Source organism: Pecten maximus, chromosome 4 (genome assembly GCF_902652985.1).
Source record: "Pecten maximus chromosome 4, xPecMax1.1, whole genome shotgun sequence".
NCBI lineage: Eukaryota > Metazoa > Mollusca > Bivalvia > Pectinida > Pectinidae > Pecten > Pecten maximus.
Genome location: NC_047018.1, coordinates 49,018,970 through 49,046,357, shown reverse-complemented (window position 1 = coordinate 49,046,357; position 27,388 = coordinate 49,018,970). Strand labels below are relative to the sequence as shown.

Below are 27,388 nucleotides of genomic sequence, written 5' to 3'. Positions count from 1 at the left end.
TGAATCTGTGTCATTACCACACACCCGCCAATATATAATTCACTGTCGCCTAGCTGCATCTTGATTCGATAGCGATGGTCGAGACCTCACGTGTACACCCAGTGTTGGCTACCTGTGTATACACAGACTGATGATCCACAAGTAAAGTGATGCTCTATGGAGGATAATCGGGATCACAATTGCTTGGTACAATATCTGCAGACGTCTTTACGACTGGAGTCTACATCTGGGCCAAGTTGTTCAACAGGTGATTAGGCTAATCACAGTTTAACAACAATTTTAAAATCCTCATGAAATCGTTTCTGGTAATACTAATTTGACAAAAAAAATAATCAGCGGTTTCATGAAATAGTGTCAATTTCGTTGTAGACATCTACATTTTTTTGTAATTAAACATTTTGTCTTGGATAAAGTCGTTGATGAGGTTAATATGTATTTGATATTCCGGTCTCGCTTTCGATATGCATCGTCGTCTGACAAATACAGCTGGAACATGTAGATGGAGATATAACATGTATTTCCCATGCTGGATACTAGAGTCTCCGATAATGTCAGAAAAGGTAGGAATGAACATCCGGAGGCAAACATTATTTATTATATAGCAATTCTATATAGATCAAGCTAGATAAATTCACAAGTATATCAAATTTCACTGCAATGAAGAAAGTTGCTCCTGAACCGCTGCGTGACAGTATTCTCAAACTTGTACTGTAAACGTTGAAATTTAGGCGAGGGGAAATTCACGCTAATTACGCGGACCCTTTTGATCGCGAACATTTTCTCCACGTGTATTATTTTGATATTAATTTGAGTATACTCTAACTACGAAGGAAGGTGGGTCGATCGCGAAAATTACCCCCACACGTATAGTTTACGTATCGAAATCGCGAAATTAACCACCCGCGAAAATAACCACGTTTACAGAACTGTATCAGTTCTTATATGTAGCCACAACCGATTTTCTATTATTTCCGAAAATGTGTCATTGCTTCTTGCATCTGTTGCAGACATCATATGATAAACGATCGAGCTATATATTTCGGCGGTTTTATTTTATATTTAGCCTTCAGTACAGGTTATTTCCACCAATTTTGGTTGACCGCAAAAATATTTTCATTTTGACAACATTATAAAAGTCATATGAAAGTATTCATAAAAGTTTCAGAACAGTCCAAAACTTGTTCGGAATGTCCATTCAATCTGAACTGAAACACAAATTAGGCCACATACCGATACTTTATATAGACGTTTATTAAGCCACGTGGCAGAGTATTACATGTAAACCATATGTTTGAGCATTGAGTCAAAGCTCTGCAAATCTTTGGTACAAAGTAAAAATTCACATAGTTAGGTCTGCTAGAACTTCAATCAGAGCATACTATTAAAGCTTTATTTAAATCAAACCATCGCATTCTGGGAAGTAATCTGGTTTGTTGCCCACGATATGACACGACAAAACATGTACGTCAGAGTCCAGATTCTTGCCTCTCCTGCACTAGACGTCACACCGAGTTTGTGACTGTATGTACAATTCGTATCTGATAGTCCATTTCCGGAATGTGGCACTAGAAATTACCAGGGAATTCCAAAGTATAATATCAAGTGTAACAAGTAGAAATAAACCTCTCTACAGATCATTACCAAATCATGACCATTATCATACCTCTACCAGTACAACAAATTACATGACACGTCAATGACATCATATGAAGTACATCGTCTACATGTATGTTATATATCAGTCTATATGAATACATTAATATCGCCCATATCTTGAATATTTGGATCAGTATCAACACAAACAAGATAATTCATGTAGCACATTTCAAAATGAATTGATAGTAAGAGACGTTGGAGCAAACCATTAATTTGACTGCATCATACAGTTGTTTTTCATCTCTTAAGGGAAAGTCAGTGATACTTGGGAAATCATACAACTGTTTCTCATCTCTCTAGGTTACGTCAGTGATACTTGGGACATCATACAACTGCTTCTCATCTCTCTAGGTTACGTCAGTGATACTTGGGACATCATACAACTATTTCTCATCTCTCTAGGTACGTCAGCGATACTTGGGACATCATACAACTATTTCTCATCTCTCTAGGTTACGTCAGTGATACTTGGGACATCATACAACTATTTCTCATCTCTCTAGGTATGTCAGTGATACTTGGGACATCATACAACTGTTTCTCATCTCTCTAGGTACGTCAGCGATTCAAGAGACATCATGCAGTTGTTTCTCATCTCTTTAGGGAAAGTCAGTGATACTAGAGACATCACACAGCTATTTTTGTTTTTATCTCTCTAGGTTACAACAGTGATACTAGAGACATCATACAACTGTTTCTCATCTCGCTAGGGTACGTCAGTGATACTAAAGGCATCACACGGATGTGTTTCATATTTCTAGGGCTCGTCAATCATATTAGAGACCCCTGTTTCTCATCTCGCTAGGTTACGTCAGTGATACTAGAGACATCATACAACTGTTTCTCATAGGCTCTTTAGGGTAAGTCAGTGATACTAGAGACATCATACAACTGTTTCTCATCTCGCTAGGGTACGTCAATGATAGCAGGGGCATCATTGAGCTTGTTCCGATATTTATAGGGCTCGTCAGTGGTCTTGGGACAAGACATAATTGTTTGTCATCTTTCGCGGGCTCGTCGGTGATACCAAGGGCTTTAGGTGTACATGTATATGTTACATGTTTATAATTAGATAATGTCATATGTTTATAATTAGATAAAACACGGAAACATAAAATGGCACATATACCTTATTACACTAGGCTAGCTTACATAAATCCCTCCAAAATATACACAAACCCTTGTGCATACAACATAAATCAAAGTACAACTGAATCGTCATGCGTGTATATGACAAAATGCAATTACTGAAGATAATTTTTCTTTAACATTCACATATTTTCAACTTGTGTTTATATTAATATATATATATATAGAAACATGATAATCCATCTAATCAATTTCAGAAATACACATATTCCAAAATGCACTGAAAAAACATACATTGTAAGTGTCATTTTATAGTGCAAATTATAGTGTAGTCGTTTTATCAAAAGAATAATATTCTTTTCAAATTATACAAAAAGCGTTTGGAATAAATAACAAGCGTCTCCATTACACACGAGACAAAAATATATTAGAGTGATGTTTCATATCAGAAAAAGCGTAATTAATAGAAATACATTGGTACATTTGAATAATTAAAGCCTGGTACAAAAACGAAAACGGTTTTAAAACACTGGACTCTAAGAAACATATTTCCGGATATATATATAAAAAATCTTCACTCAAAAACAAACATTTTTCTTTTAAGTGAACTCTCATATCTGACATTTTAGTACTTTCATTTTTTCTCGTGTCGTTACATGTTTCAAATGAAACCGTATCACAATTTCTAAACACTTGACTCATAGAAACATATTTCCGGACAAATACATAAAGGAATCATCACTCAAAAAACAAACATTTCTGTTTTAAGTGAACTCTCATATCTTGCCCTTTAGCAAATGTACCGTGTTTATTCGATTTTTTTCGTGGCGTTACCTGTTTCAAATGAAACAGTATAACAATTTTCTGAAGTGATTAAGCCATCACAGCAGAATGTCAGTGGTCTTTTCCGGTTTTGTCATTGACCTGACTTGGTGAATTTGATGAACGTATCTAGCATACTAGGTGACCACCATTTCGTAGACGTGGGAAGGTTCTTCTTGATCATGAGAAAGAGACGTATACCCCGTGTCCGGAACGGATTGTTCTGCAAGGCAAATGAGGGGAAGAGAAACTTAAATTACACAAGGACAATCGACATAATCTCACACATATTAAGCTTTCACCGAGAGAAGTTAATAAAGAGGTTTAAATACATGTATATAGCTATGGTATGATGCCGTGTATTAAGAATTTAAAGAATTTTGACGAAAAAGTCTTCGGTAGGTAAGCTGAGGTACTATCGTTTATAATTTCAACCGCATTAACATATCTTTATTCATTTTTGCTGACCACCGACACAAAAATAAAGAGCAAAATGTTAGATTGTAATTTTAAATTTCAATGAGAAGCCCAATAGATTGGTAAAGGTGAATGGAGAAAGATTACATATGATAATGCGGTTTGTTAGTTCTCTGGGGCTATTTATAGCACCGAGAATTATAGCCAGCGGTCGAAAATATTGCTGCTTTGCACCTTGTAAACAGATTTTAAGCCTAACTGTGCATTCATGACTGTATGTTGTGATGCCAGATTATAGGTATTGTGTAGTTGCTGTGTTGATAACAATTACAATATTCGATATCATCTGGAATTCTTTTAATTTAAGAAAAAATAAGTTTTAATGTCTATTTTTAGTAACAACGGTGTAATACGAGCTAGATTCAGTGCAATTTGTGTATGTTGGTGTTATCTGGACCATTGACAGTATCAATTAATTTTGTCCAGGCAGGGCTTCAACCACTGCTCCCTAAGGAATAGTTTACACTAAAGGGGAAACACACACGTGTGTCTGTGGTCTACAGTGTAGTGAAGGGACAAGTCCTGAATATGTTTGGGGACAAATACCTCTGTCCTGGTACATACTAATGCATTGCTTTATATCATCAAATAATAAGATTTAATTGAAGAATTAATGAAAATAAAATACATAAGTTATTTATAGCAAATTTATATAATGCATGTGACATAATGTTATATATAGCAAATTTATTACATGTGGTTAACATATAATCAGTATCACACATTACATTATTTAATTCCATACATACTACGAATATTCCATATAATTTGCATCAGAATAATTGTATTATAATACATGTACGTGCTTACTACAAGTTGGGAGTGAAATATAACAGGAGATAAATATCTTTAAATATTATTTAACTCCTAGTATTGTTGTCAAGGGAAATGTCAGTTAAATGTGCAAATCAACAGATATCATGCAAGAATGTAAAGTATAATCTGTCGAAACTAGATATTTATGGTTGGTAAATGGCAATATATGAAATATGAAGGTTTGCATCAAAATGTTGTGACGGGGTTCATACCACAAACAAGTGTTAATACACTATTTACAGTTTATTTACAGACATTTAGTACATATCCACATTCAACTTCGTACTATATGGTCACCAAATCAGGGACTCCATAACAGGTATGTACACCTTAACATATAAACACCAGCTGACCAAAACATCATTGTCTCCCACTCTCAAGCCACCTAAAAACCTATTAATCTAAAATAAACTAAACCAACTGCCAGATTACTCTGGGTCTTAATCACACCAGGGTTGTTTAAATTGACCTCTAGTGACCTAAACTCTCCCCTTACTCTGCCCCAGCGTTGACAGACACGTACCAGCCAGGATACTGGAGCTAGACTTGTTTGGTTTGTTTTCAGATAAAACAATATGGCCTAAAAACTAATTAATTCCATATACATAACAATTAATTATTTATTTGTTCATTTTGATTGTTGTTTGCCAAGTGAAATTAAGGATCAGAATTGACAGGTTATATTAAGAAGAAATCATACATTTGAAATATATTTCCAAATATGTCTGCTGGAATTTTGAATTTGAAGTCGAAATCACAAGAAATATATATATACATGTACATGTATATAAGGAAAACAACTTTTTGACTCGTGCCCTGACCAGGCCTCGAACTCACGATCTACGGCACCCAATCGCCTAGCCAGAAATACACGCAGCTTATAGCGCTGCGCCACTTCGGTGTTCTTAAAAAAGAACGTTTCAATTGTATGTATATATATATATATATAGAGAGAGAGAAAAAATAATAGTAGTCCTTGTGGCAGAAAATATATGGAAAAATTAAAAAAAATGACTCAGACAACATCTGTTGTCTGAGTCATTTTTTTAATTTTTCCATATATATATATATATATATATGGGGCAAGGAAGTAATTCAAACAGTGTAAACAATAAGGCTTGTTAAATTTTCGAGGCAATCCGCCCCTTTATCAAAACACAAAAAATTACAAATACAATCACATAATATATATAAGAAGTACTGGAAATACAATAAAATACAATAAGAATAATGTTTTAGTAACTGGAGAAACCACAATGAACCCTTCGGCAAACGTGGGCCGAAGGCGGATACTAGCGTGACTGCATCATGTTCAACACTAGAACGCTATGCGACCAACGGCAGAGATATTTTGAATTCCTCTATATATATATATATATATAACAAACAAACTTTCTAGCGAGTTCACAGCTCTTGCTGCTCTTCAGGAAAGTCTTTATAGTAAGAGTAGGGGCTAATTTTTTCCCTATCAATACTAACCAGCGCAGACGCCTGTGATATACATATACATGTATATTGATTCTAAATCAATACATCCTAGGATTAATATTGAACGATATGTTTTGTTTTGTTTTTTTTACATCTAGGTAATGTAAACACACTTTCAATTTACAGATATCATGATGGGGTATCAGGTTGCATATTACAATGGAAAATGAGTAAAGAAGCAACGACAAGCCCTCGTTGCGCATTAAAACAAAATTGCTTGACGGCTTGTCGATTTCTAAGGCCATTTTGACCTGCATATGCCCTAAATGAAATTATAATAAATGCTGGATTAATGTTCAATCATAAAAGTATCTGTACAATGGCCTCTTCATTGGTCAACTATAAAGCGGCAGCGTTCAGACAAACAAACTATAATTACCAAATGCAAGAAAATTGACAACAAGAAATTGAATACTAATACCATGCCCAGAGAACTACGTGGCCCTTGGCCTCTTGTTCTCGTAGTGTTAAGACATTCTCAGATGAGCATCTTATTTAGACATGACTTGAAGAGGCACATCTTACAGTCAGTTATGCACTCTATGTGAAACGATTCAAATATAAAAATCGCAAAAACTTCCATCGCCCAACGTTCGAAACAAATAGCCAGCACTTGCCAACAGCTTCAACATACCCGGTTTCATAGTATCTTTGATAATTTTCCCTTACCTTCTTTCGAATTTGTATCCGTATTTGACGAGTTCTTTCTCTTTTGTCTGCTTCTGCAAATATGAAAGATAACTATTTACAAGTATGTATCGCCAGATGGACAGTCAGGATCATCTGGGACGGCCTCACAACTATACCGATTGAGCTAACACAGCTTCCAACTTAGACGTTATTTAAAATGGACTCTTTTACTTATATGTTTCTTTAGTTGTTGCTTAAAAGAAAAGCATGAACTTTTTTATATTTATATATTGCTTAATCTGGGAGAAAGATAATTTAAGTTTAGTATTATGACACTTAAAAAGCACTAAATGCAAAAGGTAATTGTGCTATTTATAAAATACGTCTTAACACAACAGTATGCATATGATTAATTCTGTACTACTAAATTGTTGATGCGTACAAGAGACTTAAATACTTACCGTATGTGGTATAATACTAAAGCGATCAACGCAGCTATCAGCAGTCCACAAACAGAGGCCAAAACAGCTATTATGATCAATTTGGAATCGGCTGTAATACAATAAATTGTTATCTTAATAATTACGTTAATTTAGTACAGGAAACTCGTATTATACATTTCATTACATATGTTTATTTGAAAAGTTGATTTGTCTATGAAAGGATGCAAAGCTTGTGTTTCGTTGCTCAGTTTTGAAAGTATTGAAGGTAAACTGGGTTGATTTACACGTTTCACTTGGTCAACATGACAACTATGTTTTTTCAGACTGGTATATCCCTACATAGTTATGATCTATGTTGCTGATCTAAATAAATAAACACAAGCCAACAAACTTTCCCCAAAAATAATATAAAAAAAACAAAAAACAAAACAAAAACAAAAAACAAAACCAAAACCTTGATTTTAGTTTTTGTTAAATTTTACTAGAATCTAGTGCATTTTTGTTCGGAATTAATATGTATATTTTAACAACTTTAATTGCAATGTGCACACGTACGCACTGGTGGCTAGACATTGTCCGCCATCTTTCTACTGATACAATAGACATTAACACGTGTACCTACTAGTAGTTAGGCATTGTCCATCGTCCTTACTACATATGTTGTCCGTACATGTGTCCGGGCAATCAGCGCCACACACCACTCCGTACTTTCCAGCATAACAATCTATATAGAATAATAGCATTGAAAATCCTTTATAAAATACAATTATGTTGTAACACTTACATGTTGTTAAGTAACTAACATTTCGTTAGAAATTAGGAAATCGTATTAGTTGCTTTCCAATTTTATCATTTCATTGCTTGATGACATTAATTATGTTGATTTGTTTCATGTTACTTAACCTAAGCATTGGCCGGTTTGTTGATGACACACGAAGTCTTTACACGTCACAGGACAAGTCAGGGAACATGTTACACCATAACTCCCAGTAATACAACCTACAAGTAAGAAAACGATAAGATACACGCCTGTATGGACTGCACCTCTATAACGCCAACACCTCCTACGAGACACCAATCTCGGTTTTCGCAGAAAAAGGGGGCCGCGGTGGCCGAGTGGTTAAGGTGTCTCGACAAAGCTTAACATATGAAGTACATATATCGGTAATAACGATCAATCAATATAACAGACGTGATAGAATTATAGACTCATCTAAACTTCAACCTGGATTAAAGTGTAAAATTGGAAAGTAAAACAGCTTTTGTCATTGAAAAAGCTTAATTCTGTGTCTTTGGCCAAAAAAATAAGGAGGGTCTGTGACTTGAAAAAAACCTGTAGGGTTCACATGCTATTCCGTGGTTGAGACTTAATCAATGAACTTTTGTTCCGAAAATATATACAGGGTTATTAAAATAATATATTTCACATAAATAACTTTTCTTGTGGAAAAGGTTGTCTATTGCTAGACTTTTATTCATTCGTTTGGATGACTTTTGTTTTGATTGATAATAATAATGGTCTTTATTTATACTTGATAACATGACGGCCATTGAGACCATATCTAAACAATCAATTTTATGGTTTGTTTTATTCTGAAACATACTTTATATTATAAATAATTTTAAAATGACAAATCACAAATCATTTTATGTCTGAACATTTGGGAGATTTGAAACTCCAAAACGGATATGTGAAAAATAAAATAAAAAAGATAGTATGCATAAAAATACTGTCAAAATTCCCGACTGATTGAACCGTAGATATAGCCTCGTGTCAAATGAAAACATGTTCTATCCCAAAATATTTATGAAACAACCACTGTAACATCTTTACATTAAAACCGCTAAGGACGTTATTAACTAGAACTGTCGTCCAGAGGGCCAACTCATACCCCCGCTCCTTCAACCCACATCGTTACTATGTGTTCATTTATACAATAAACGAGATATACAGTTGAATCTCACTTATTCGTATTCAGTTTTCTTGGTTACCCTAATTCTTTTTTATCTATATTAGGAATAACTTGTTGTACATGACATTATCAAATGATTTCACATTAGAAAATCTTTTCAATTGATCAATTTATACAAATAAGATATTTAAAAAGTTATGAGAAAGGTAAAGTGTGAATGGGATTTATTCAAAAAATTACGACGTGATATAGAGTACGCACATCTACAGTGTATAAGGATTATTGTCATGAAGTTTCGTTGAAATCAGATAAGTAGTTTAGGAGAATTAGACGGTACATCGTTGCTTCAAACTCGCCCAAAAAACGAAGTTTTGTGCCCTGGTTACCATGGTAACCAAAAAATTACGACGTGATATATATTAAGCACATCTACAGTGTATACGGATTATTGTCATGAAAAAAACTAAGTTCTGTGCCCTGGCTACCATGGTAACCATATCAGGAGTAGACAAAACAACTAAGTTTAGTGCCTTGGTTACCAAAAAATACGATGTTATATAGATTACGCACATCTACAATGTATAAGGGTTATTGCCATGAAGTTACGTTGAAATCGGATAAGTAGTTTAGGAAGAGTAGCTTGTACATCGTTGCATCTACAAACTCGCCCAAAAAACTAAGTTTTGTGCCCTGGTTACCATCGTAACCAAAAAATAACGACGTGATATAGATAACGCACATCTACAATGTATAAGGGTTATTGCCATGAAGTTTCGTTGAAATCGGATCAGTAGTTTAGGAGGAGTAGCCGGTATATCGTTGTGTCCACGGACGGACGGACAACCTGATTCCAGTATACCCCCCCCCCACCCCCCACCCCGACTTCGTTGCGGTGGGGGGGGGGGGGGGGGGGGTATACAAATATAAACATACACTCTCAAACAAGATACCCACGTCCTGTGGTTTTAAACAGACTCCAATATACTCCTAATTATATGTTTATATGTGAAATGCCTTTGTAAAGAATAGAGGAACCATCTTTATTTCAGCGATGGCTACATAAGATAGTATGGACTGCATTGTTGATGGAAATAAGTAATATACACAACATCAAAAATATATATTAATAAGAAATATTACCGCTACAAAGCCCCGTGGGCCGGACACACTTATTGTCTTCACAGTTCATCGGACAGTCTTTATCACACGCGTCTCCATGTTTTCCGGTAATACATTCTGAAAGCAATACAACGTATATGTTTTTATTCCTTCATTTATTTAGAATGGGGAGAATATGAAGACCCGATTAAATGTTGGTGATCATCTCTCAAAAATAAATATAATAGGTCGTACTTGATCATTGTTTTACGCGGATGACAGATGAACAATAAAACGATTAAGAGCCGAGCCAGTAGCACATTGTTATAAAAGTACCATCCGATTGCAGTTTGCGTATGACCATCCATTAAATCAATGCCAAAATCAAAATTTCCGAGTGGAAAAATAAAGCGGCTAATGTGACAAATTCCAAACAATCCTATTGAATGATGGGTTGAAAACAGTTCAGTCACTAGGTTCGTACTAAAGACACAAAAGATGACAATGACTTAGTCACGCTTGGACGATTTTAGTGTAGATTGTCGAGAAAGAATATCCTTCATGTTGTATTACCTTAGCAAATATTACATAATTTATTTTTCAACTATTTATTTTGATTTAGTTTGTGTTATGCGTTTCTATTTTAGTGGAGTAAAACCTTTATCTTACTTATACATGTGGCGTTGTATCTTGTACATCCGTCCAAACAATTTACAGAACAGTCCTGATCACAGCTTTCTTCGTGCTTTCCAAGGATGCATTCTAAAACATAAGTCGAAAATAATGAAGTTAATAAAGTTTCTCTGGTCTTTGTAAGTATTTTAGTTGCCAAATATATATAATCACGAATTATTAAGATGGATCATACTTGAGGTGGTATAAAACCGAGTAATATATTTGTCTTTTAATCCCGGTCAAATAGTTGCTATTTTTAGTTATAATGTAGATATATAAGTCACTCGCCTGTACAACGTCCACTGTGTCCGTCACACGACCCGTCCTTACAGTTTGTAGAGCAGTCCTGGACACACGTATTTCCATATTTTCCGGACACACATTCTGGAAGATAGATTACGGGGAGTGTTTAACGCCTGAATTTCAGTTGTAAATGTAATTAGCAGAAATTAAGATAAAGTCATACATCATCAATGTGTCCTTCGTAGGTTCAGGTTTGACGATATTTATTCATATCAATGATAATGAAATGAAGTTTGAAAGACATAAAAGCTTGTACTTATTTTTTTTTTTTTTTTTTTTTTTTTGAAATCTGAATTTTAGCCGTTTGGGTTTAGAATACTTCAAACCACTATGCAACGTCATAAACACTGATATCGAAAAGGAAAATGCAGCACATTGTTTACATTAACAACCTATCAATAAAATGTCACCTATTATACCGACGTAAAATGCAACATAAACGGTACGTGCTTTACATTATGCCAACTATGGTCGACAACAGTACAGAATTATTTAATATCAAAGCATGCTGATTCAGCTTCAAAAATTAAAAGGAAAAAACCTGCATCGCTTTAATAAAAGAGTAAAACTATGCAAGGTATTTTCTTATAGGTATAGGCAATCATTTTACAAGCTAAAGAGCAATTAAGCTGAGTGATGGTAAAAATAATAAACATAAAAAATACAATTATCTCCTAACTAAATACACCATTGTTGGTAAGTAGGATATGGTATCTGAATATAAGTGGTTCCCCTTGTTATAAGCATTGATTTGGTGTCATAGGTTGTAATGAGGGACGGATTTAAGGTCCCCCTCATCAAATCAGACACACGAAATGGTCAGTGCAAGTGATCTCAACTTATGATACAAAATAGTTGTCGGTAATTTATCGATTTATTTTGATCTACGTAATATTGTGTAAATGTATTCAATGGTACATACCAGTACAGAAACCAGAATCCCGGTCACACACAATGTCTTTACAGTTAGCTGGGCAGTCATCGCCACAAAGTTGTCCATGCTTTCCCACAATGCATTCTGAAAACAAGCTGTCAATATGTTAATCATTTTTTACTTCTATCTCGTAGATATTAACATGGAATGTGAAACTTATATTGATGGATTTTATCATCACACATTAAACAATTATGTTTTAGTTTAATCTACAAAATGAACATCGCATTTCTATTTTATTGAATTGTTTATTCTAATTTACATTTTTTGAAATGTGTTGGTTCTTATTTGGATGACTAGTCTTTAAACACACAAAGCAATATTCAGTCCAATTATTTTTATTTGGCATGCTTGATTTTATTCGGATATTGATATTAGGCTTAAATATGTGCCATCTGTTAGTTAATGGTCATTTCGACCTCGGCGCAAATAAATAAGTCATAATCTTTAGTACATAAATACTCGACATTTACACCAAAATATTTCGTCTTCCGTGGCAGATTACAATGTTACAAGGCGTGACAATTTAGCGATGGTAATCTGGTCACGTGAATACATTTGAAATATCTGTATAAAAATACAGTTCACACACCAGTAAACGAAGTAAACAGGAATTATTTCGTAGTTTAGCAGGGTCAAACATCATTTAACAGGTATTTCTATATTACCTTATTACTACTGTTTCCGGCAATATTTTGTGAAAACAGGACACAACCTTATTAAGATTAAGGTTTTCACCGTTAGTTTGATTTGTTTCTGAATTCAATAACTGATTGGTTGTTATTTTGAGTTTAAAAAGGCAAGGTCAAGGAGTGTACAAGGTCAAGATATAATAAATGTACATGTTTTCAATGTTGAACTAACTTATCAAATTCAGTTATAAGAAAATTACAATGGCAACATAAATATTCTTTTCTAAGCAATACAATCGGAAACAACATCACTATGTTTGAAATTTATCATTGACTCCAATAATTCATATAGGCAATTGCTTTGTCATTACTTTATAATAAAAATACGTTTATATGATGTCATTTTGTTGTTGTATTGTACGTTTTCAGCTTTGTGTCTTGAGAAGGAGAGGTATGAACTAGGTTCGTTGTCTAGAAAACTTTTAATTCTCTAAATATATTATCTTAAAAACGCGTTTATCATAAAAAGTAGGTCGTGTCAGATTTATTAACCTTGCTGGACCAAACTGCCCATAATAGTATTAACAAATCACTCACCATCACATTCCCCGGAGTCCTTGGCACAAAGTCTATTTAAGCAGTTTACGGAGCAGTTTTGTTCACATGTGTTACCAAACTTGCCAGGAACACAATATGGAAACATGACATAATTATATCTATATCATTTGTGTAGTTCTTATTTCAGTTTATAGAACGCAAGGAACTTTGTTTGAAGATATATATATTTCCATCATCAAATACTCCGAAATAGCAGGCCTATTTATGTTTTTTCTGTGGTGATGCCGACTTACCTTTTCTGTCTACCTTATATATATATATTGCACGTTTTCCATACAGAGGTTTAAAGTGGTATATCATGCCTGAGTATATACAGGGAAGCAATGCCATTAAAACGCATGAACGATCTACACAAAATATGTTATTTAGTAGTTATTTTAGGCTTGCTTAATCATCTACTTACCGTTACAAAACCCGTTGGCCTGGGCACATAATCTGTTATTACAGTTTACAGAACAGTCTTGATCACAGGTATTGCCGAACTTCGCAACGACACATTCTGTAAATGTTTACATAATTAGGAATAAAGAATGAAGTGTAGTAAGGTTCAAATTCTTTTCGATAACAAGCTTCGGATGTGGGGGGGGGGGGGGGGGGGGGGGGCTTCTGTTAACGTCATTCGTTTTCATTAACGTGTTAGAGACAGTTGACGTCATATGTAATATTTTTTTTTTTTTGTCTGGGGATACGAAGATCTCAAGTCTTTAGAAATAATATATCTAAGTTTTGTAAAAGAATATTAAATGTTAGATCTAATACACAAAACTATATGATTGATGGAGAGTTGGGAAGATTCCAATTAGAACCGAAAGTCAAGATAAGAATGTTAAATTCCTTGTGATAGGCCGGAACTTTTGCCGATTTATAGTGCCACATCACTGAAGCATACTGCCGAAGACACCCATCAGGATATCCCACCCGGTCATATTATACTGACAACGGGCGAACCAGTCGTCTTTCCTAATATGCTGAGCGCTAAGCAGGAGTAGCAACTACCATTTGTAATGAATCTGGTTGAATCGCAACGGTTAAATGAGATTCCAATGGTTAGACCATGAAAATTTGAATGATACTTGATATACATATATATTTGACAATGAACTACACATGAATGCAAAATTGTATTAGTATTACGTAAAACAAGGTTTACGTGACACATTCATACAAAAATGGTTTTCAGATCTAGAAACTTCATATTCAAAAGGTCAGTTTTATTCGCAACTAAAAAAAAGAATTTACATTTGAAAGTTTTTTAACAGAGTTGTCAGATCCGAATAGAATCACTATCACAAAATTGCGTACTTCAAATGTCAAATTCCCCATTGAAACTGGACAATGGCATGATATTCCAAGGGAAAATAGGATGTGTAATTTATGTTTGAGTAGTATCGGGGACGCATTTCACTATCTGTTTAAATGTCAAAATAAAGAAAACACTTGTATTAGGAAAACACATGTAGCTCACTACTTTCTCAAAAAATCCAACTCTGGTTAAATTAGAACGTCTGCTGAAAAATTGCAATATCAAAATTATGACCAATCTAGCACTGTTTCTAAGAAAGGTGATGCTTTTGATTTGAATGTATATCTATATTAACAAGTGTAGTTACTTGTATTATGCACTGTATGTATCCACCTTGTCATGCTTATTTCTATTGTTTGTCACAAATGTCCCCATGTTACACATCTTCATGTGTCTGAGTGTATCAATAAAAATATTGAAATCTTGAAATCTTAATATACAATTTTTCTCCTGTCTGGGAGATACAAATATGATTTAGACTCATAATTGAACACCACACGCCTCTGACGAAGCCTCTCGAACCTTCGCAGGTTCAGGTTTAACGATATTTATTCATATCAATGATAATGAAATGATGTTTGAAAGACATAAAAGCTACTAATATTTTTTTAATCTGAATGTTAGCCGTTTGGGTTAAGAATACTTCAAAATTTCTTATTCAAAAGAACGGTTACATTTTTTATATAGAAACACAAAGATTATATCTATCATTGTACGTAATCGGGAAATGATTTAACGAAATTAGATCTAGATTTAGATCTAGACCACTATGCAACGTCCTAAACACTGATATCGAAAGGAAAATGTAGCGCATTGTTTACATCAACAACCTATTAATAAAATGTCACCTATTATACCGACGTAAAATGCAACATAAACGGTAGGTGCTTTACATTATGCCAACTATGGTCGACATCAGTACAGAATTATCTAATATCAAAGCATGCTGATTCAGCTTCAAACATTAAAAGAAAAAAAAATTCTGCATCGCTTTAATAAAAGAATATGCAAGGTATTCTCTTATAGGTATAGGCTAAAGAGCAATTAAGGTGAATGGAGGTAAAAATAATAAACATAAAAAAATACAATGATCTCCTAAATAAATACAGCATTGTTAGTAAGTAGGGTATGTTATCTGAATATTAGTGGTGCCCCTTGTTATAAACATTGATTTGGTGTCATTAGTTTTAATCAGGGATGGATTTAAGGTCCCCCTCATCAAATCAGACACAAGAAATGGTCAGTGCAAGTAATTTATCGATATATCCTAATCTACGTAATATTGAGTTACATAATGTTTGTTTTGGTTTATTTTGTTTAACCTCCTATTAACAGCCAATGTCATTTAAGGACGGCATGTCCCATGCGTGCGACATGCATGTGTGTGGTGGGTGCGTGTATGTGTTTTGGGAGGCTGTGGTATGTTCGTGTTAAGTCTCCTTGTGATAGGCCGGAACTTTTGCCGATTTAAAGTGCTATCTCACTGAAGCATACTGCCGAAGACACCCAGCAGCACACCCCATCCGGTCACATTATACTGACAACGGGCCAATCAGTCGTCCCACTCCTAATATGCTGAGCGATAAGCAGAAGTAGCAACTACCATTTTTATAGACTCTGGTATGTTTCGGCTAGGAGACAGAACCCAAAACCTTCCTCACAGCGGCGAACGCTCAACTAAAGGCCAAAAGTAAGGCATTGTCAAAGGAGACATTAGGAAGAAGAAAGTTATCAAGAGAGAAGAGAAAAGATAAGATCCCAAGTTTAGTCGCCTCTTACGATCAAGCAATTGGTGCAGCAGGTACAATTCTTACGCCCTACCTGCAGGGCAGGTTACATAATGTAATGTGTTCAATGGTACATACCAGTACAGAAACCAGAATCCCGGTCACACACAATGTCTTTACAGTTAAGTGGGCAGTCATCGCCACAAAATTGTCCATGCTTTCCCACAATGCATTCTGAAAACAAACCGTTAATATGTTAATCATTTTTTACTTCTATGTCGTAGATATTAACATGGAGTGTAAACTAGTTACTTGGACATATAAAGCTATTTGGGATATTAAATAGAAAATGTGAAACTTATATTGATATATTTTATCATCACATATTAAACAATCATGTTCTACTTTAAACTAACAACTGAACATCATATTTCTATGATTTTACTGAATTGTCTATTTTAATTGACATTTTTTGAATTGTGTTGGTTCTTATTTGGATGATTAGTCGTTAAACACACAAAGCAATATTAAGCCCATAGATTTCTATTTGGCATGCTTGAGTTTACTCGGATATTAATATTAGGCTGAAATGTGTGCAATCTGTCAGTTAATGGTCATTTCGATCTCGGCACAAATTAATATTTCATAATCTTTAGTACATAAATATTCGACATATACACCAAAATATTTCATCTTTCGTGGCAGTTTACAATGTTACAAGGCGTGACAATTTAGCGATGGTAATCTGGTCACGTTAATACATTTGAAATATCTGTATAAAGATACAGTTCACAAACAAGTAAACGAAGTAAACAGGAATCATTTCGTAGTTTACCAAGGTCAAACCTCATTTAACAGGTATTTCTATATTACCTTATTACTACTGTTTCCGGCAATATTTTGTGAAAACAGGACACAACCTTATAAAGATTAAGGTTTTCACCGTTAATTTGATTTGTTTCTGAATTCAATAACTGATTGGTTGTTATTTTGAGTTTAAAAAGGCAAGGTCAAGGAGTGTACAAGGTCAAGATATAATAAATGTACATGTATTCAATGTTGAACTAACTTATCAAATTCAGTTATAAGAAAATTACAATGGCAACATAAATATTCTTTTCTGAGCAATACAATCGGAAACAACATCACTATGTTTGAAATTTATCATTGACTCCAATAATTCATATAGGCAATTGCTTTGTCATTACTTTATAATAAAAATACGTTTATATGATGTCATTTTGTTGTTGTTTTATTGTACGTTTTCAGCTTTGTGTCTTGAGAAGGAGAGGTATGAACAAGGTTCGTTGTCTAGAAAACTTTTAATTCTCTAAATATATTATCTTAAAAACGCGTTTATCATAAAAAGTAGGTCGTGTCAGATTTATTAACCTTGCTGGACCAAACTGCCCATAAAAGTATTAACAAATCACTCACCATCACATTCCCCGGAGTCCTTGGCACAAAGTCTATTTAAGCAGTTTACGGAGCAGTTTTGTTCACATGTGTTACCAAACTTGCCAGGAACACAATCTGGAAACATGACATAATTATATCTATATCATTTATGTAGTTCTTATTTCAGTTTATAGAACGCAAGAAAAATTTGTATGAATATATATATATTTCCATCATCAAATACTCCGAAATAGCAGGCCTATTTAGGTTTATTTCTGTGGTGATGCCGACTTCCTCTTTTCTGTCTACCTGATATATATATTTTGCACGGTTTCCCTACAGAGGCTTTAAGTGGTATATCATGCCTGAGCATATTCACGTGAGCATTGCCATTATAACGCACGAATGACCTTCACAAACTATGCTATTTTTAGTAGTTATTTAAGGTTTGCTTTATCATCTACTTACCGTTACAATATCCGTTGTTCTGGGCACATAATCTGTTATTACAGTTTACAGAACAGTCTTGATCACAGGTATTGCCGAACTTTCCAACGACACATTCTGTAAATGTTAACATTATTAGGAATATAATATGCGTATGATATGCTTATAGGGAACAACCGACCAATTGAAAAAATATGTTTTTGAAACAGCCCCTGTGTATAGAAAGTTGAGCCAAGGATAAAATTTCTGGCAGCCACTGATTGGCCAGTATGTTATGAAGTGAGAAAATAGATATGTAGCCTGATAGGTAACTATCAATAAGAAATGTTGATATAAATTTCGTAAGTCCGATTGGTTTTTTTCCCAAAAGTTCACGTAATAATAGTAAACAGGTAAACATTTACGATTTTTGAGAATTTTTACTGCGAAATTCAACTATTTTCAAAATGGCTACCCTGGAGAAAATTTGAGCTGAAGGACCCAACTTTTTTTTTTTTGATTAGGTGTTATATCAGACCCTAAACTTTTGTTATAAAACATAATCGTCATATTCAATTCAAGAATTTGAATGAAATAATCCAAAACGTTACCACTAAAGTCTATGGGAAAACAATTGGTTAGTTGGTCTCTTATAATATTGTGTTCTTATTGTATGTCAAGCCATCTAGTTATCGATGTGTGCCATTCATGCGTGACTAGTTGTGTAATGTGTGTTATTCAACTAAAATAGTTATATTTTCGTTGTTTAAAGATAAGCTTCCGTATTGTACATGTATGTCAGCTTACACATTGAATTAACTGTTGTAAAAGTGATTATTGAACTCAGTAACGTGATTTTGTTCGTTATTGTAATCCATTTGCCGGATGCTCCGGATGCCGTTCATTTTTTTATTGTGCTGTTTTACCGTGAAACATGAAATAATTTATTGACTAGCATTGCAAACTATGCTATTTTTAGTAGGTATTTAAGGTTGCTTTATCATCTACTTACCGTTACAAAACCCGTTGGCCTGGGCACATAATCTGTTATTACAGTTGACAGAACAGTCTTGATCGCAGGTATTGCCGAACTTCCCAACGACACACTCTGTAAATGTTTACATAATGAGGAATATAATATGCTTATAATATTGTTTGTTTCAAAGATGCTACATCATCGAAAGCTTATACACTGTTTGTCACAAATACCACCAACTAAAATGATCGCTCAGAAGGCGGAAGCTTCAATTATAGAAGGGGAGCGCAATAGACTTTCTTCAGGACGAACTTAATATCAAAATGAATAAGACTAAATTGAGAGAGTGGAACGTTTGGAGAAAGATAACACGGTAATATATATACAGTTTGGTCAAACAAAATAATAAAAAATTTCATCAAAATTTCATTTTTTTACACAAACAATGCACGTGTTTAAAGGAGTTGTATTGTTTAGCTGTATAACAATGTGACAAAAAGTATATTTCTATAGCTTGTAAACCATGCCAATATAGATAACAACGTTAATCGTTTTAATGTAGATTTTGTGACATTGCAGCAGAATACATCAACATTTTATAGTACACGTGGACGTCATTGTCACTCACCAGTACAGTATCCGGTGTTCTTTGCACATATGCTATCCTTACAGTTGACAGAACAGTCCTGATTGCAGGTATCTCCAAACTTTCCCGAAATGCATTCTAAGCAGATAGAAAATATTTTAGAGTGTGATTTAGCTAACACGATTTTACATTTCTAGGTGAGAAATAATTAAACCTTGATATTCTAAGCCTTGTAAGATATTAGGACAGGAATATTTTCAAAGAAATATGGATCCATGTCGTCTCTCAATATTTTTTCTGCATTAAATGCGGAGTTATTTTTAACAAGTAAAAATGGTACAAACCTAAACAAAATCCAGAGTCTATATTACACAAACTGTCTTTACAATTCACAGAGCAATCATTTGCACACGCAGTGCCGTATTTTCCTGGAGAACAGTCTGAAAAGGATGAGAGGGGAAAATTTGAATTCTACTGTAATAATTGTACGCCAGGCGACGGTCGGGTAGTAACATATTATTTAAGTGATTTGAACTACTTCCGATTGAATAGAGTAAATGTAAACTTTTTTTACAGTTACATCAGAGAAAACGGACGCGGTTACTACAAGAAGTTAAACCATATCCACTTTGATGAAAGGCAAATGTGTTACGACTGTGCTGTCCAATAACCCTAGTCAATAGGGTAATAGATTATGTTATCTATTGTTCACGGAGTCAGATAAATATACCACATAGCAATTATGTAAAAAAAAAAAAAAAAAAAACGATAGCCGGAAATCACAAAAGCAAAAAATAATGTAAAATTGGATAAACAACATTAATGGGACCAGTTGGTCTAGAAAGTTTGTATTTTACCTAATGATATGAGAAAAATAAACATGATAAGTCGGTCGCAAAAGTTACAATACATGTATGTGCAATTGTACATTATCACTGAAAATGTATTTCTTACTGAATAATCTAATCCTGAAAATGTAAGAATTGCACAAGATAATGTAAAATTGTAAATGTAAAATTACACAAAACAATGCAAAACTGTAAAATGTAGGATTGACACAAAACAATCTAAAAGTCGATATACAAGTATTTTCATGTAAATATGCGCCACAGTTAAGCACGATAGTTACATAATAGTTACTTACACATGCAAGAACCCGTTTTAGAGTTACAGTTGCCTCCGTAACAGCTGGCCGGACATACTTGGCTACAGTCACCGTCACCATACATCCCTAATGGACACCCTGAGTGTAGAAACGTATGTAGCATTTACAAAGAGACAATAGATATATAAGAATACATGTTTTCTATTTGCTGTTTAGTTACTGTATTCGTTTATCCGAATTTGACCCACTTAGGTTAAATTTTCAAATATCAACGATTCAGACGAATTGTTTGAAAGAAGTAGAATCAATCATTTCCTGCTATTTATCTAGTAATTGACATTTGTGCAGCATGTTTAGTGTATAAATGCAACAACCGGACGCAGAATCGACCATTACAATGTCATGATTAAATGGACAAGCTTGTCATGTAAACGTTTCTTTGAGCATTTCTGATCAGCCTTCATTGCTGACAGAAAACAAATAATAGAGGTAGATTTATTCAAATTAAATTAATATATACTCACCATACACTTCAACCTCACAGAGCTCCAATACTGCATAATCACTATACCAGTTGTATCGTTTTGGGTTGTTTCTATAGTTGTACACGGTCACATACCGACCTACATACGGGCACGGGTGTGTCTGGTCTAACTGTACCGCACTTCTACTACTGCTAGTGTCCTCATAACAGAGGACACCGTCTGTGGGCGAATCGGTGGTATTGGATACATAAAGCTGGTATCCGGCCAGTCTTTGCTGAAAGTTATCTGGAAATCAATATAAATGTTTTATGCGATACGTCTGCAAACACAGTTTTGAATGAATTAGATAATATTTATAGTAGTAGTTTTATGATAATTCAACAGTAGCGTCTATTTCGACCTTAAACACACACGGTTATAAGCATGTATCCCAGCCTTACAATTTATGCAGGACAATGTTTGTAAAGTGGAATTAGATAGGGGGATTCTTCACGTGAATTTTTATTTCACCAATTATAAGTAAGTTTTATTTTATGAGTTTAAGTGGGAAAATATATTGTAGTTTTAAAGAATGTAAACAAGAATCTTTGTTATTAGCAAACGTACGTGTTTCAAATTGAGCTCATTGTATGACATTAAATTTGCTCATATTTCAAATCACATGATGCAAGATTAAATTTAAATTGTAAAGAAAAATTAATGAACTTGTATAGAAATTGGCAGGGGACAAATCTTAAAATATCATATATTTACAATCCGCTCCTCTACAATACTTTACGAATGAGATGCGGGATCTCAACGATGCCCAGTAGGAGATCATCTCAGCATGACCTTTGAGTTTTAAATATAAGCCAATGAAAACAGGTCAATGACGTCATTAATCAACCAATGACAAAGAGTCTTATACTAGCATTCGGTTGCGCCTCTTAAGAATGTTCGACTCAATTCAGCGCTTGATTTGAATTACATGTATGCAACATTTTGCAAACATAACTGCATTATGTTTAATGCCCACGGTAATAAAAAAATATTGCTAATCCTCTGGACATTACATTGAAAGAAGAATAGAAAACGATTAAACAATATCTCGTCGACAGGACGGATTGTGTTGCCAACTAGATTTCGAAAATCGTTACTGTTATAATTATACAGTAATCCCTTTCAAACTATTTTTTTCCACGACGCTGTTGCCTTCACTGTCTATCTCTCGCACGATGAAGGAAAAACCAAACGGACAGCAAACGTTGGATATCTTGGTGAGCCGGAGTGTTTGAAGCCATGTTGTTTACCGTTGCTATCGACCATCTGAAGACCTCTGGAATGCTATGCAAGTACTTAATCTTCCTAAGAATGATATCACGCCCTCACTTTCATAGGCGGCGCGTTGATTGGCTGAGCTTAAATGTCATGCTGAGATGACCTACGGGGCATCGTTAGATCTTGTATTGCAGTGTATCGTAGAGTATCGTAGATGAGTGGAAATTACAAGTCTAATTTTAATTAGAAGAAGTATATATATTACATAATCATGCGAATCAGTGGCTTGTCAAATTGGGAACACAACATCATTTATCAATGACGTCAAGCTATTATTCAGGACGTCACGTTTTTGTCTCCATGGTAAAATGATACCACCGTGTATGATTCACATTTTTTGCACCTTTTCGATGAATTATATTTTTCAAGAAAGCAACTATTACACGACTCTTTCATAAATACATGTATGTGTGTAGTATAGGGATATTCCATGCGAGGGTCACAAAATGTGGTGAAACCCGAGTCTGCAGAGATTATTACCATATTTTGTGATCCAAAGTTTGGAATATCCCTTTCTCCTGACATGGACGTGGATATCCGCAGTTTTACCGGGATGTGATTTTCTTATCTCGCCCTAGGGATAAGACAAGCTACACGTGCTCTTTGAACGTGCTCTTGTTCTCGATAGGGTTGCGTCACTATGACCTGACCCGGAACTACTTATACGGGGTCACACACACGCATGTTCGTTTGCTTGTTTACTTGTATGCATTTTATTTCAGGAAGATTCTAAAAAATGTAGTGAAATGTTCAAAATCAGTGATCTGGTAACTACACTGTGTCGAAGGGTACATTTAAACCGATTGTAACTTATGCCATGTTTAAAGTACGTCTGTGTAGTACTGGCGAAGTTGTAAGTGCCAGCAAACATCAACTCGTCAAAGGTTTGGCAGACATCAGACAAATCTCTCCACAATTTAGTCATCCCTCACTTAATACCGCGCGTCAAGACTCCAATTGTGTTGTTACAGAAGTTACACATGTGTACCGGTAGCTCTTTGTCACTGTGACCGTACCGAGCGAACAAAATAAACAACATGACACTTCAAAAAAGGATAGTAGATTTATTAGTATGAATTTCGTAACCGAAAATGAAAACAAACGCACACTGAAAAAAGGCTCTGTCCCACATTTGTCTCGTACGGAAATTTCTTAACTCTCAAATTCCCGAAAATAAAATTAAAAAGTTTCTTGTATGTGTAAGACATAAGAATGGATTACAATACCAACCAAGCTATCTGAGTGGTATACTAGGGTCGATAGAACGACACCTAAAACGACACATATATAGAGTGTAATAGCTGGATACACATTTGCCGGTACACGTGAAGCATTACGCTGTAAACGAAAAGATCTATAACAAGAAATATCTTTAAAAAAAAGATACACGGCATAGTTTTAATGCTGGTGGTTATAATGTAAAACTACTGGTGAAATAAATTAATGAACTACATTTTAATTAATAAATACGCAGTTTCAGCACGGATAACAAAATTATATCAGTTTGAATCATTTTTGGTGATAATAAGACTGCAAATGTGTCATTTGAATAGATGCATCCACTTATTCAGCTTGCATTCAATTTAAAAGGGACATCACGGTAAAAACGTTGCAATTTTCACTCAATGTCCAGCTTGACCACTCGATTTAGTAGGGAATCGATCCCTCTCTAAATAGCGCGGAAATCATTTTTAAATCATTACGTGACTGTTTTGAAATCGTGGCAACACAAACACACAATAGTTTACAAGGCGATATATATATTCCATCTGGGTTAGTTGGATAACGATATTATACACAGTGGTTTAAATGTTAAATAACACGTTCTGTATATATTACGGCACACATATTTATGTGTAAATAAGTGTAAACACTGTTCATATAGTATAGTGACAGTAGCGATGTACTGGAACCGAGTTTGTATTAATATTACCGAGTTTGTGTTGATATTACCGAGTTTGTGTTAATATTACAGAGTTTGTGTTAATATTACCGAGTTTGTGTAAATATTACCGAGATTGTCATGACCTACTATCAAGCAATCAAGCAGAATACGAGCGGCGTCCGTATTACTGTTGTTTTCATGTTTGAACTGTTACAATCTATTGTACTGCTTCCCAAGTTTAATTCTAGGATTGTGTTTGATCCATTTTCCTATTATTCTCTTCATTGCGGAAGCTGTTATCGTTTTATCGTTTACATTGGCCATTTTTGTTTCCATGTGTTTTGGTTTGTTGTGCGCATGCGTTGATCGTATATGTCACAAAATTTGCATATTCAGAGTGATAACCTTTTAATAGTTGATAATTGATGTTTTATGTACATACATCATCAAATTCGAATGGTTATTGTTCAGAAGGTTATTTTTTTTTAAATATATACCAAATAATGTGATAAAAAATACAAAATAAATATTGGTTTACCGTGAGGTCCATTTAACTTTGTTTCGTTTTTAACTGTATATCTGAATTTTGCATTGACCGCTACATTGACCAATCACATACTTCATTTTGACAAGTAACGCCACCTGTCGCGTCATATCCGGGGCCAAAACAATATTAGACGGCTATGCCGGAAAAAAAAACAGGACTTGGCAATAGGCAGATGGCCGCAGACAGAATCAGTGATACCGATATCAATAAACTGTATAAGTGTGGACATCCTGGAACACGCTCTGGCTTAACAACACACTTCACTTCGGGATGAGGGGAGGGAAGAGGAGCATAGAGCCGTGTGTTGGGGGCACATAGAACTTTGTTTTGACAGGGAACTAAACATGGAATACTTATCCAATAATGAAAGACAGACAAAGACCAGAACGGGAGTTGACGTAATAAACATAAGGGATAGTAAGCTTACGATGTACGCCACACCAAACAATCCTGAAAGATATCCGATACAAACTTACAAGGTGTTGGTGACAAACGACCGGCAAATTGTTCAAGTCCCAACCACCCCTTCTATCTAGCCAGTCACAAACCAAACCAAACCCGGAGACAACCAACAATGGTTGTTGAGAGATCCTGTGCGGAAGAATAAACTTCCACATTTACTAAAATCTATGGCTTCCATTGCACATCTCGAGGCAGACAACAAACGGCTGAGGAACAAACGTATGCGAAAACACTTGTGCCAGAAATTACTGGAGACGGGAGTTCCAGACAAACAGACTGTTCACATATGGACATAAACAACCTCAGTCATTAAATAATTACCGTCTGTTGAACAACTTCCAAAAGCAAAAGGTGTTGGCAATTCTTGCGAGTGAAAAACCTGTCAGTGTGTACGATGCACACGTGTCGCGGTCGGCAACTTGTACAACCCCACTTACCTGCTCACAGAATTTAAACCAAAAACACAACATCGTGTCCTTATGCGATACAAATGCCTTAACATCCAGTTTTTCGAGGATGCACAATACAAGGTGGAACTCTCAACATTAAAATCCAAACTCCTCTGAAAAGACCGCATTCACGTGTGATTTTGTCCGACAATGACAGTAGTGTTCACGAGTGACTGGTGTCCCATCACGTGAAATGTATTGGACACACTTTTCATTGATATGATATTTGTTCTTTTTGAATTTGAAATATCAGTATTATTTACAAAAGAAATCAAAATATGTATTAATTATCAGAAGTAACTGAGTGTTTGGTGTTCTTTTTGAGAAGCTTATCGGAACTTTATTTTGTATGAAATAAACATCGTAAGGTGTAAAGCGTCTGTTGCAGCCTTATCACGACTGTCATACGCCGTTCACGGCAAGCCTTGTGTTTGGGAATTTAACAATCTCCCACCTCGGGTAGAGACCCCCCATATCACCCCAAAAGGTTTGAAAGATTCTATTAATCCTACATATACACATAATGAAGTAGTTTTTCTCTCTCGTATTATCACCAAATTTATGGCAAAAGTGTTCTCAATCATCCAGTGAATTTACAAATTTTACTTATAATTGGATTTGCACGTATACTGATTTGATCATTTTACAGAATACACGTTACGTTTTATTGTTCGGTTACTTTTTTATCAAATACTACGTCACTTCATGACGTCACGAGTGTAATTGGAATTCCATTCATAGTTCAATCGCAATGATGCGGCGATGTTTTGTGTGTGGTTATATTCACAGTGATTTTGACAGCTTCTTTTGTAAAGAATGAAGTGTAGTAAGGGGCGATAACGGAGTTATCGTTCCTTACGGAACGTAATGTATTACGAGCTAATTCGCCAACTCGGCTCGATCTAGGTCTGCATGTATCTAGTATCCCTGTGGGAAATCGTATTTATGAGATATTTTGGGTCAAACATGCCAAAATCGTCATTTTGACCGGTAGCTTCTGTTTAACCGGTCCTTAAAAATCAGCGCTTTAATGAAAAATTCTGAAACTCAAAACATAACAAGTAGAGAAAATTCTAAAGAAAATGGAATCTTTAGTTTTTCTATATCTTTAATAGAACGGCCACAATA

General features: G+C 34.8%; 1 protein-coding gene across 10 annotated transcripts in view; it reads right to left on the bottom strand.

Moving 5' to 3' along the window:
* Nucleotides 1-1,231: 1,231 nt before the first annotated feature.
* LOC117326326 (cell death abnormality protein 1-like) overlaps nucleotides 1,232-27,388 on the bottom strand; it is a 30,940-nt gene continuing 4,783 nt past the window's right edge. The window contains exons 3-20 of one of the 10 annotated variants that reach the window (XM_033883026.1): nucleotides 21,640-21,885; nucleotides 21,155-21,253; nucleotides 20,355-20,450; nucleotides 20,053-20,148; nucleotides 19,461-19,556; nucleotides 18,491-18,586; nucleotides 18,062-18,157; nucleotides 16,763-16,858; nucleotides 13,998-14,093; nucleotides 12,333-12,428; nucleotides 11,396-11,491; nucleotides 11,102-11,194; nucleotides 10,475-10,570; nucleotides 8,325-8,420; nucleotides 8,040-8,145; nucleotides 7,440-7,530; nucleotides 7,018-7,070; nucleotides 1,232-3,790 (exon numbers count right to left, since the gene is read on the bottom strand). In XM_033883026.1, coding sequence (XP_033738917.1) covers nucleotides 3,748-3,790; nucleotides 7,018-7,070; nucleotides 7,440-7,530; nucleotides 8,040-8,145; nucleotides 8,325-8,420; nucleotides 10,475-10,570; nucleotides 11,102-11,194; nucleotides 11,396-11,491; nucleotides 12,333-12,428; nucleotides 13,998-14,093; nucleotides 16,763-16,858; nucleotides 18,062-18,157; nucleotides 18,491-18,586; nucleotides 19,461-19,556; nucleotides 20,053-20,148; nucleotides 20,355-20,450; nucleotides 21,155-21,253; nucleotides 21,640-21,885 — 1,787 coding nt within the window. In that variant the 3' untranslated portion in view covers nucleotides 1,232-3,747. The remainder of the gene's footprint in view (nucleotides 3,791-7,017; nucleotides 7,071-7,439; nucleotides 7,531-8,039; nucleotides 8,146-8,324; nucleotides 8,421-10,474; nucleotides 10,571-11,101; nucleotides 11,195-11,395; nucleotides 11,492-12,332; nucleotides 12,429-13,997; nucleotides 14,094-16,762; nucleotides 16,859-18,061; nucleotides 18,158-18,490; nucleotides 18,587-19,460; nucleotides 19,557-20,052; nucleotides 20,149-20,354; nucleotides 20,451-21,154; nucleotides 21,254-21,639; nucleotides 21,886-27,388) is intronic. The other 9 variants (XM_033883025.1, XM_033883027.1, XM_033883028.1 and 6 more) reach the window with 9 other exon arrangements.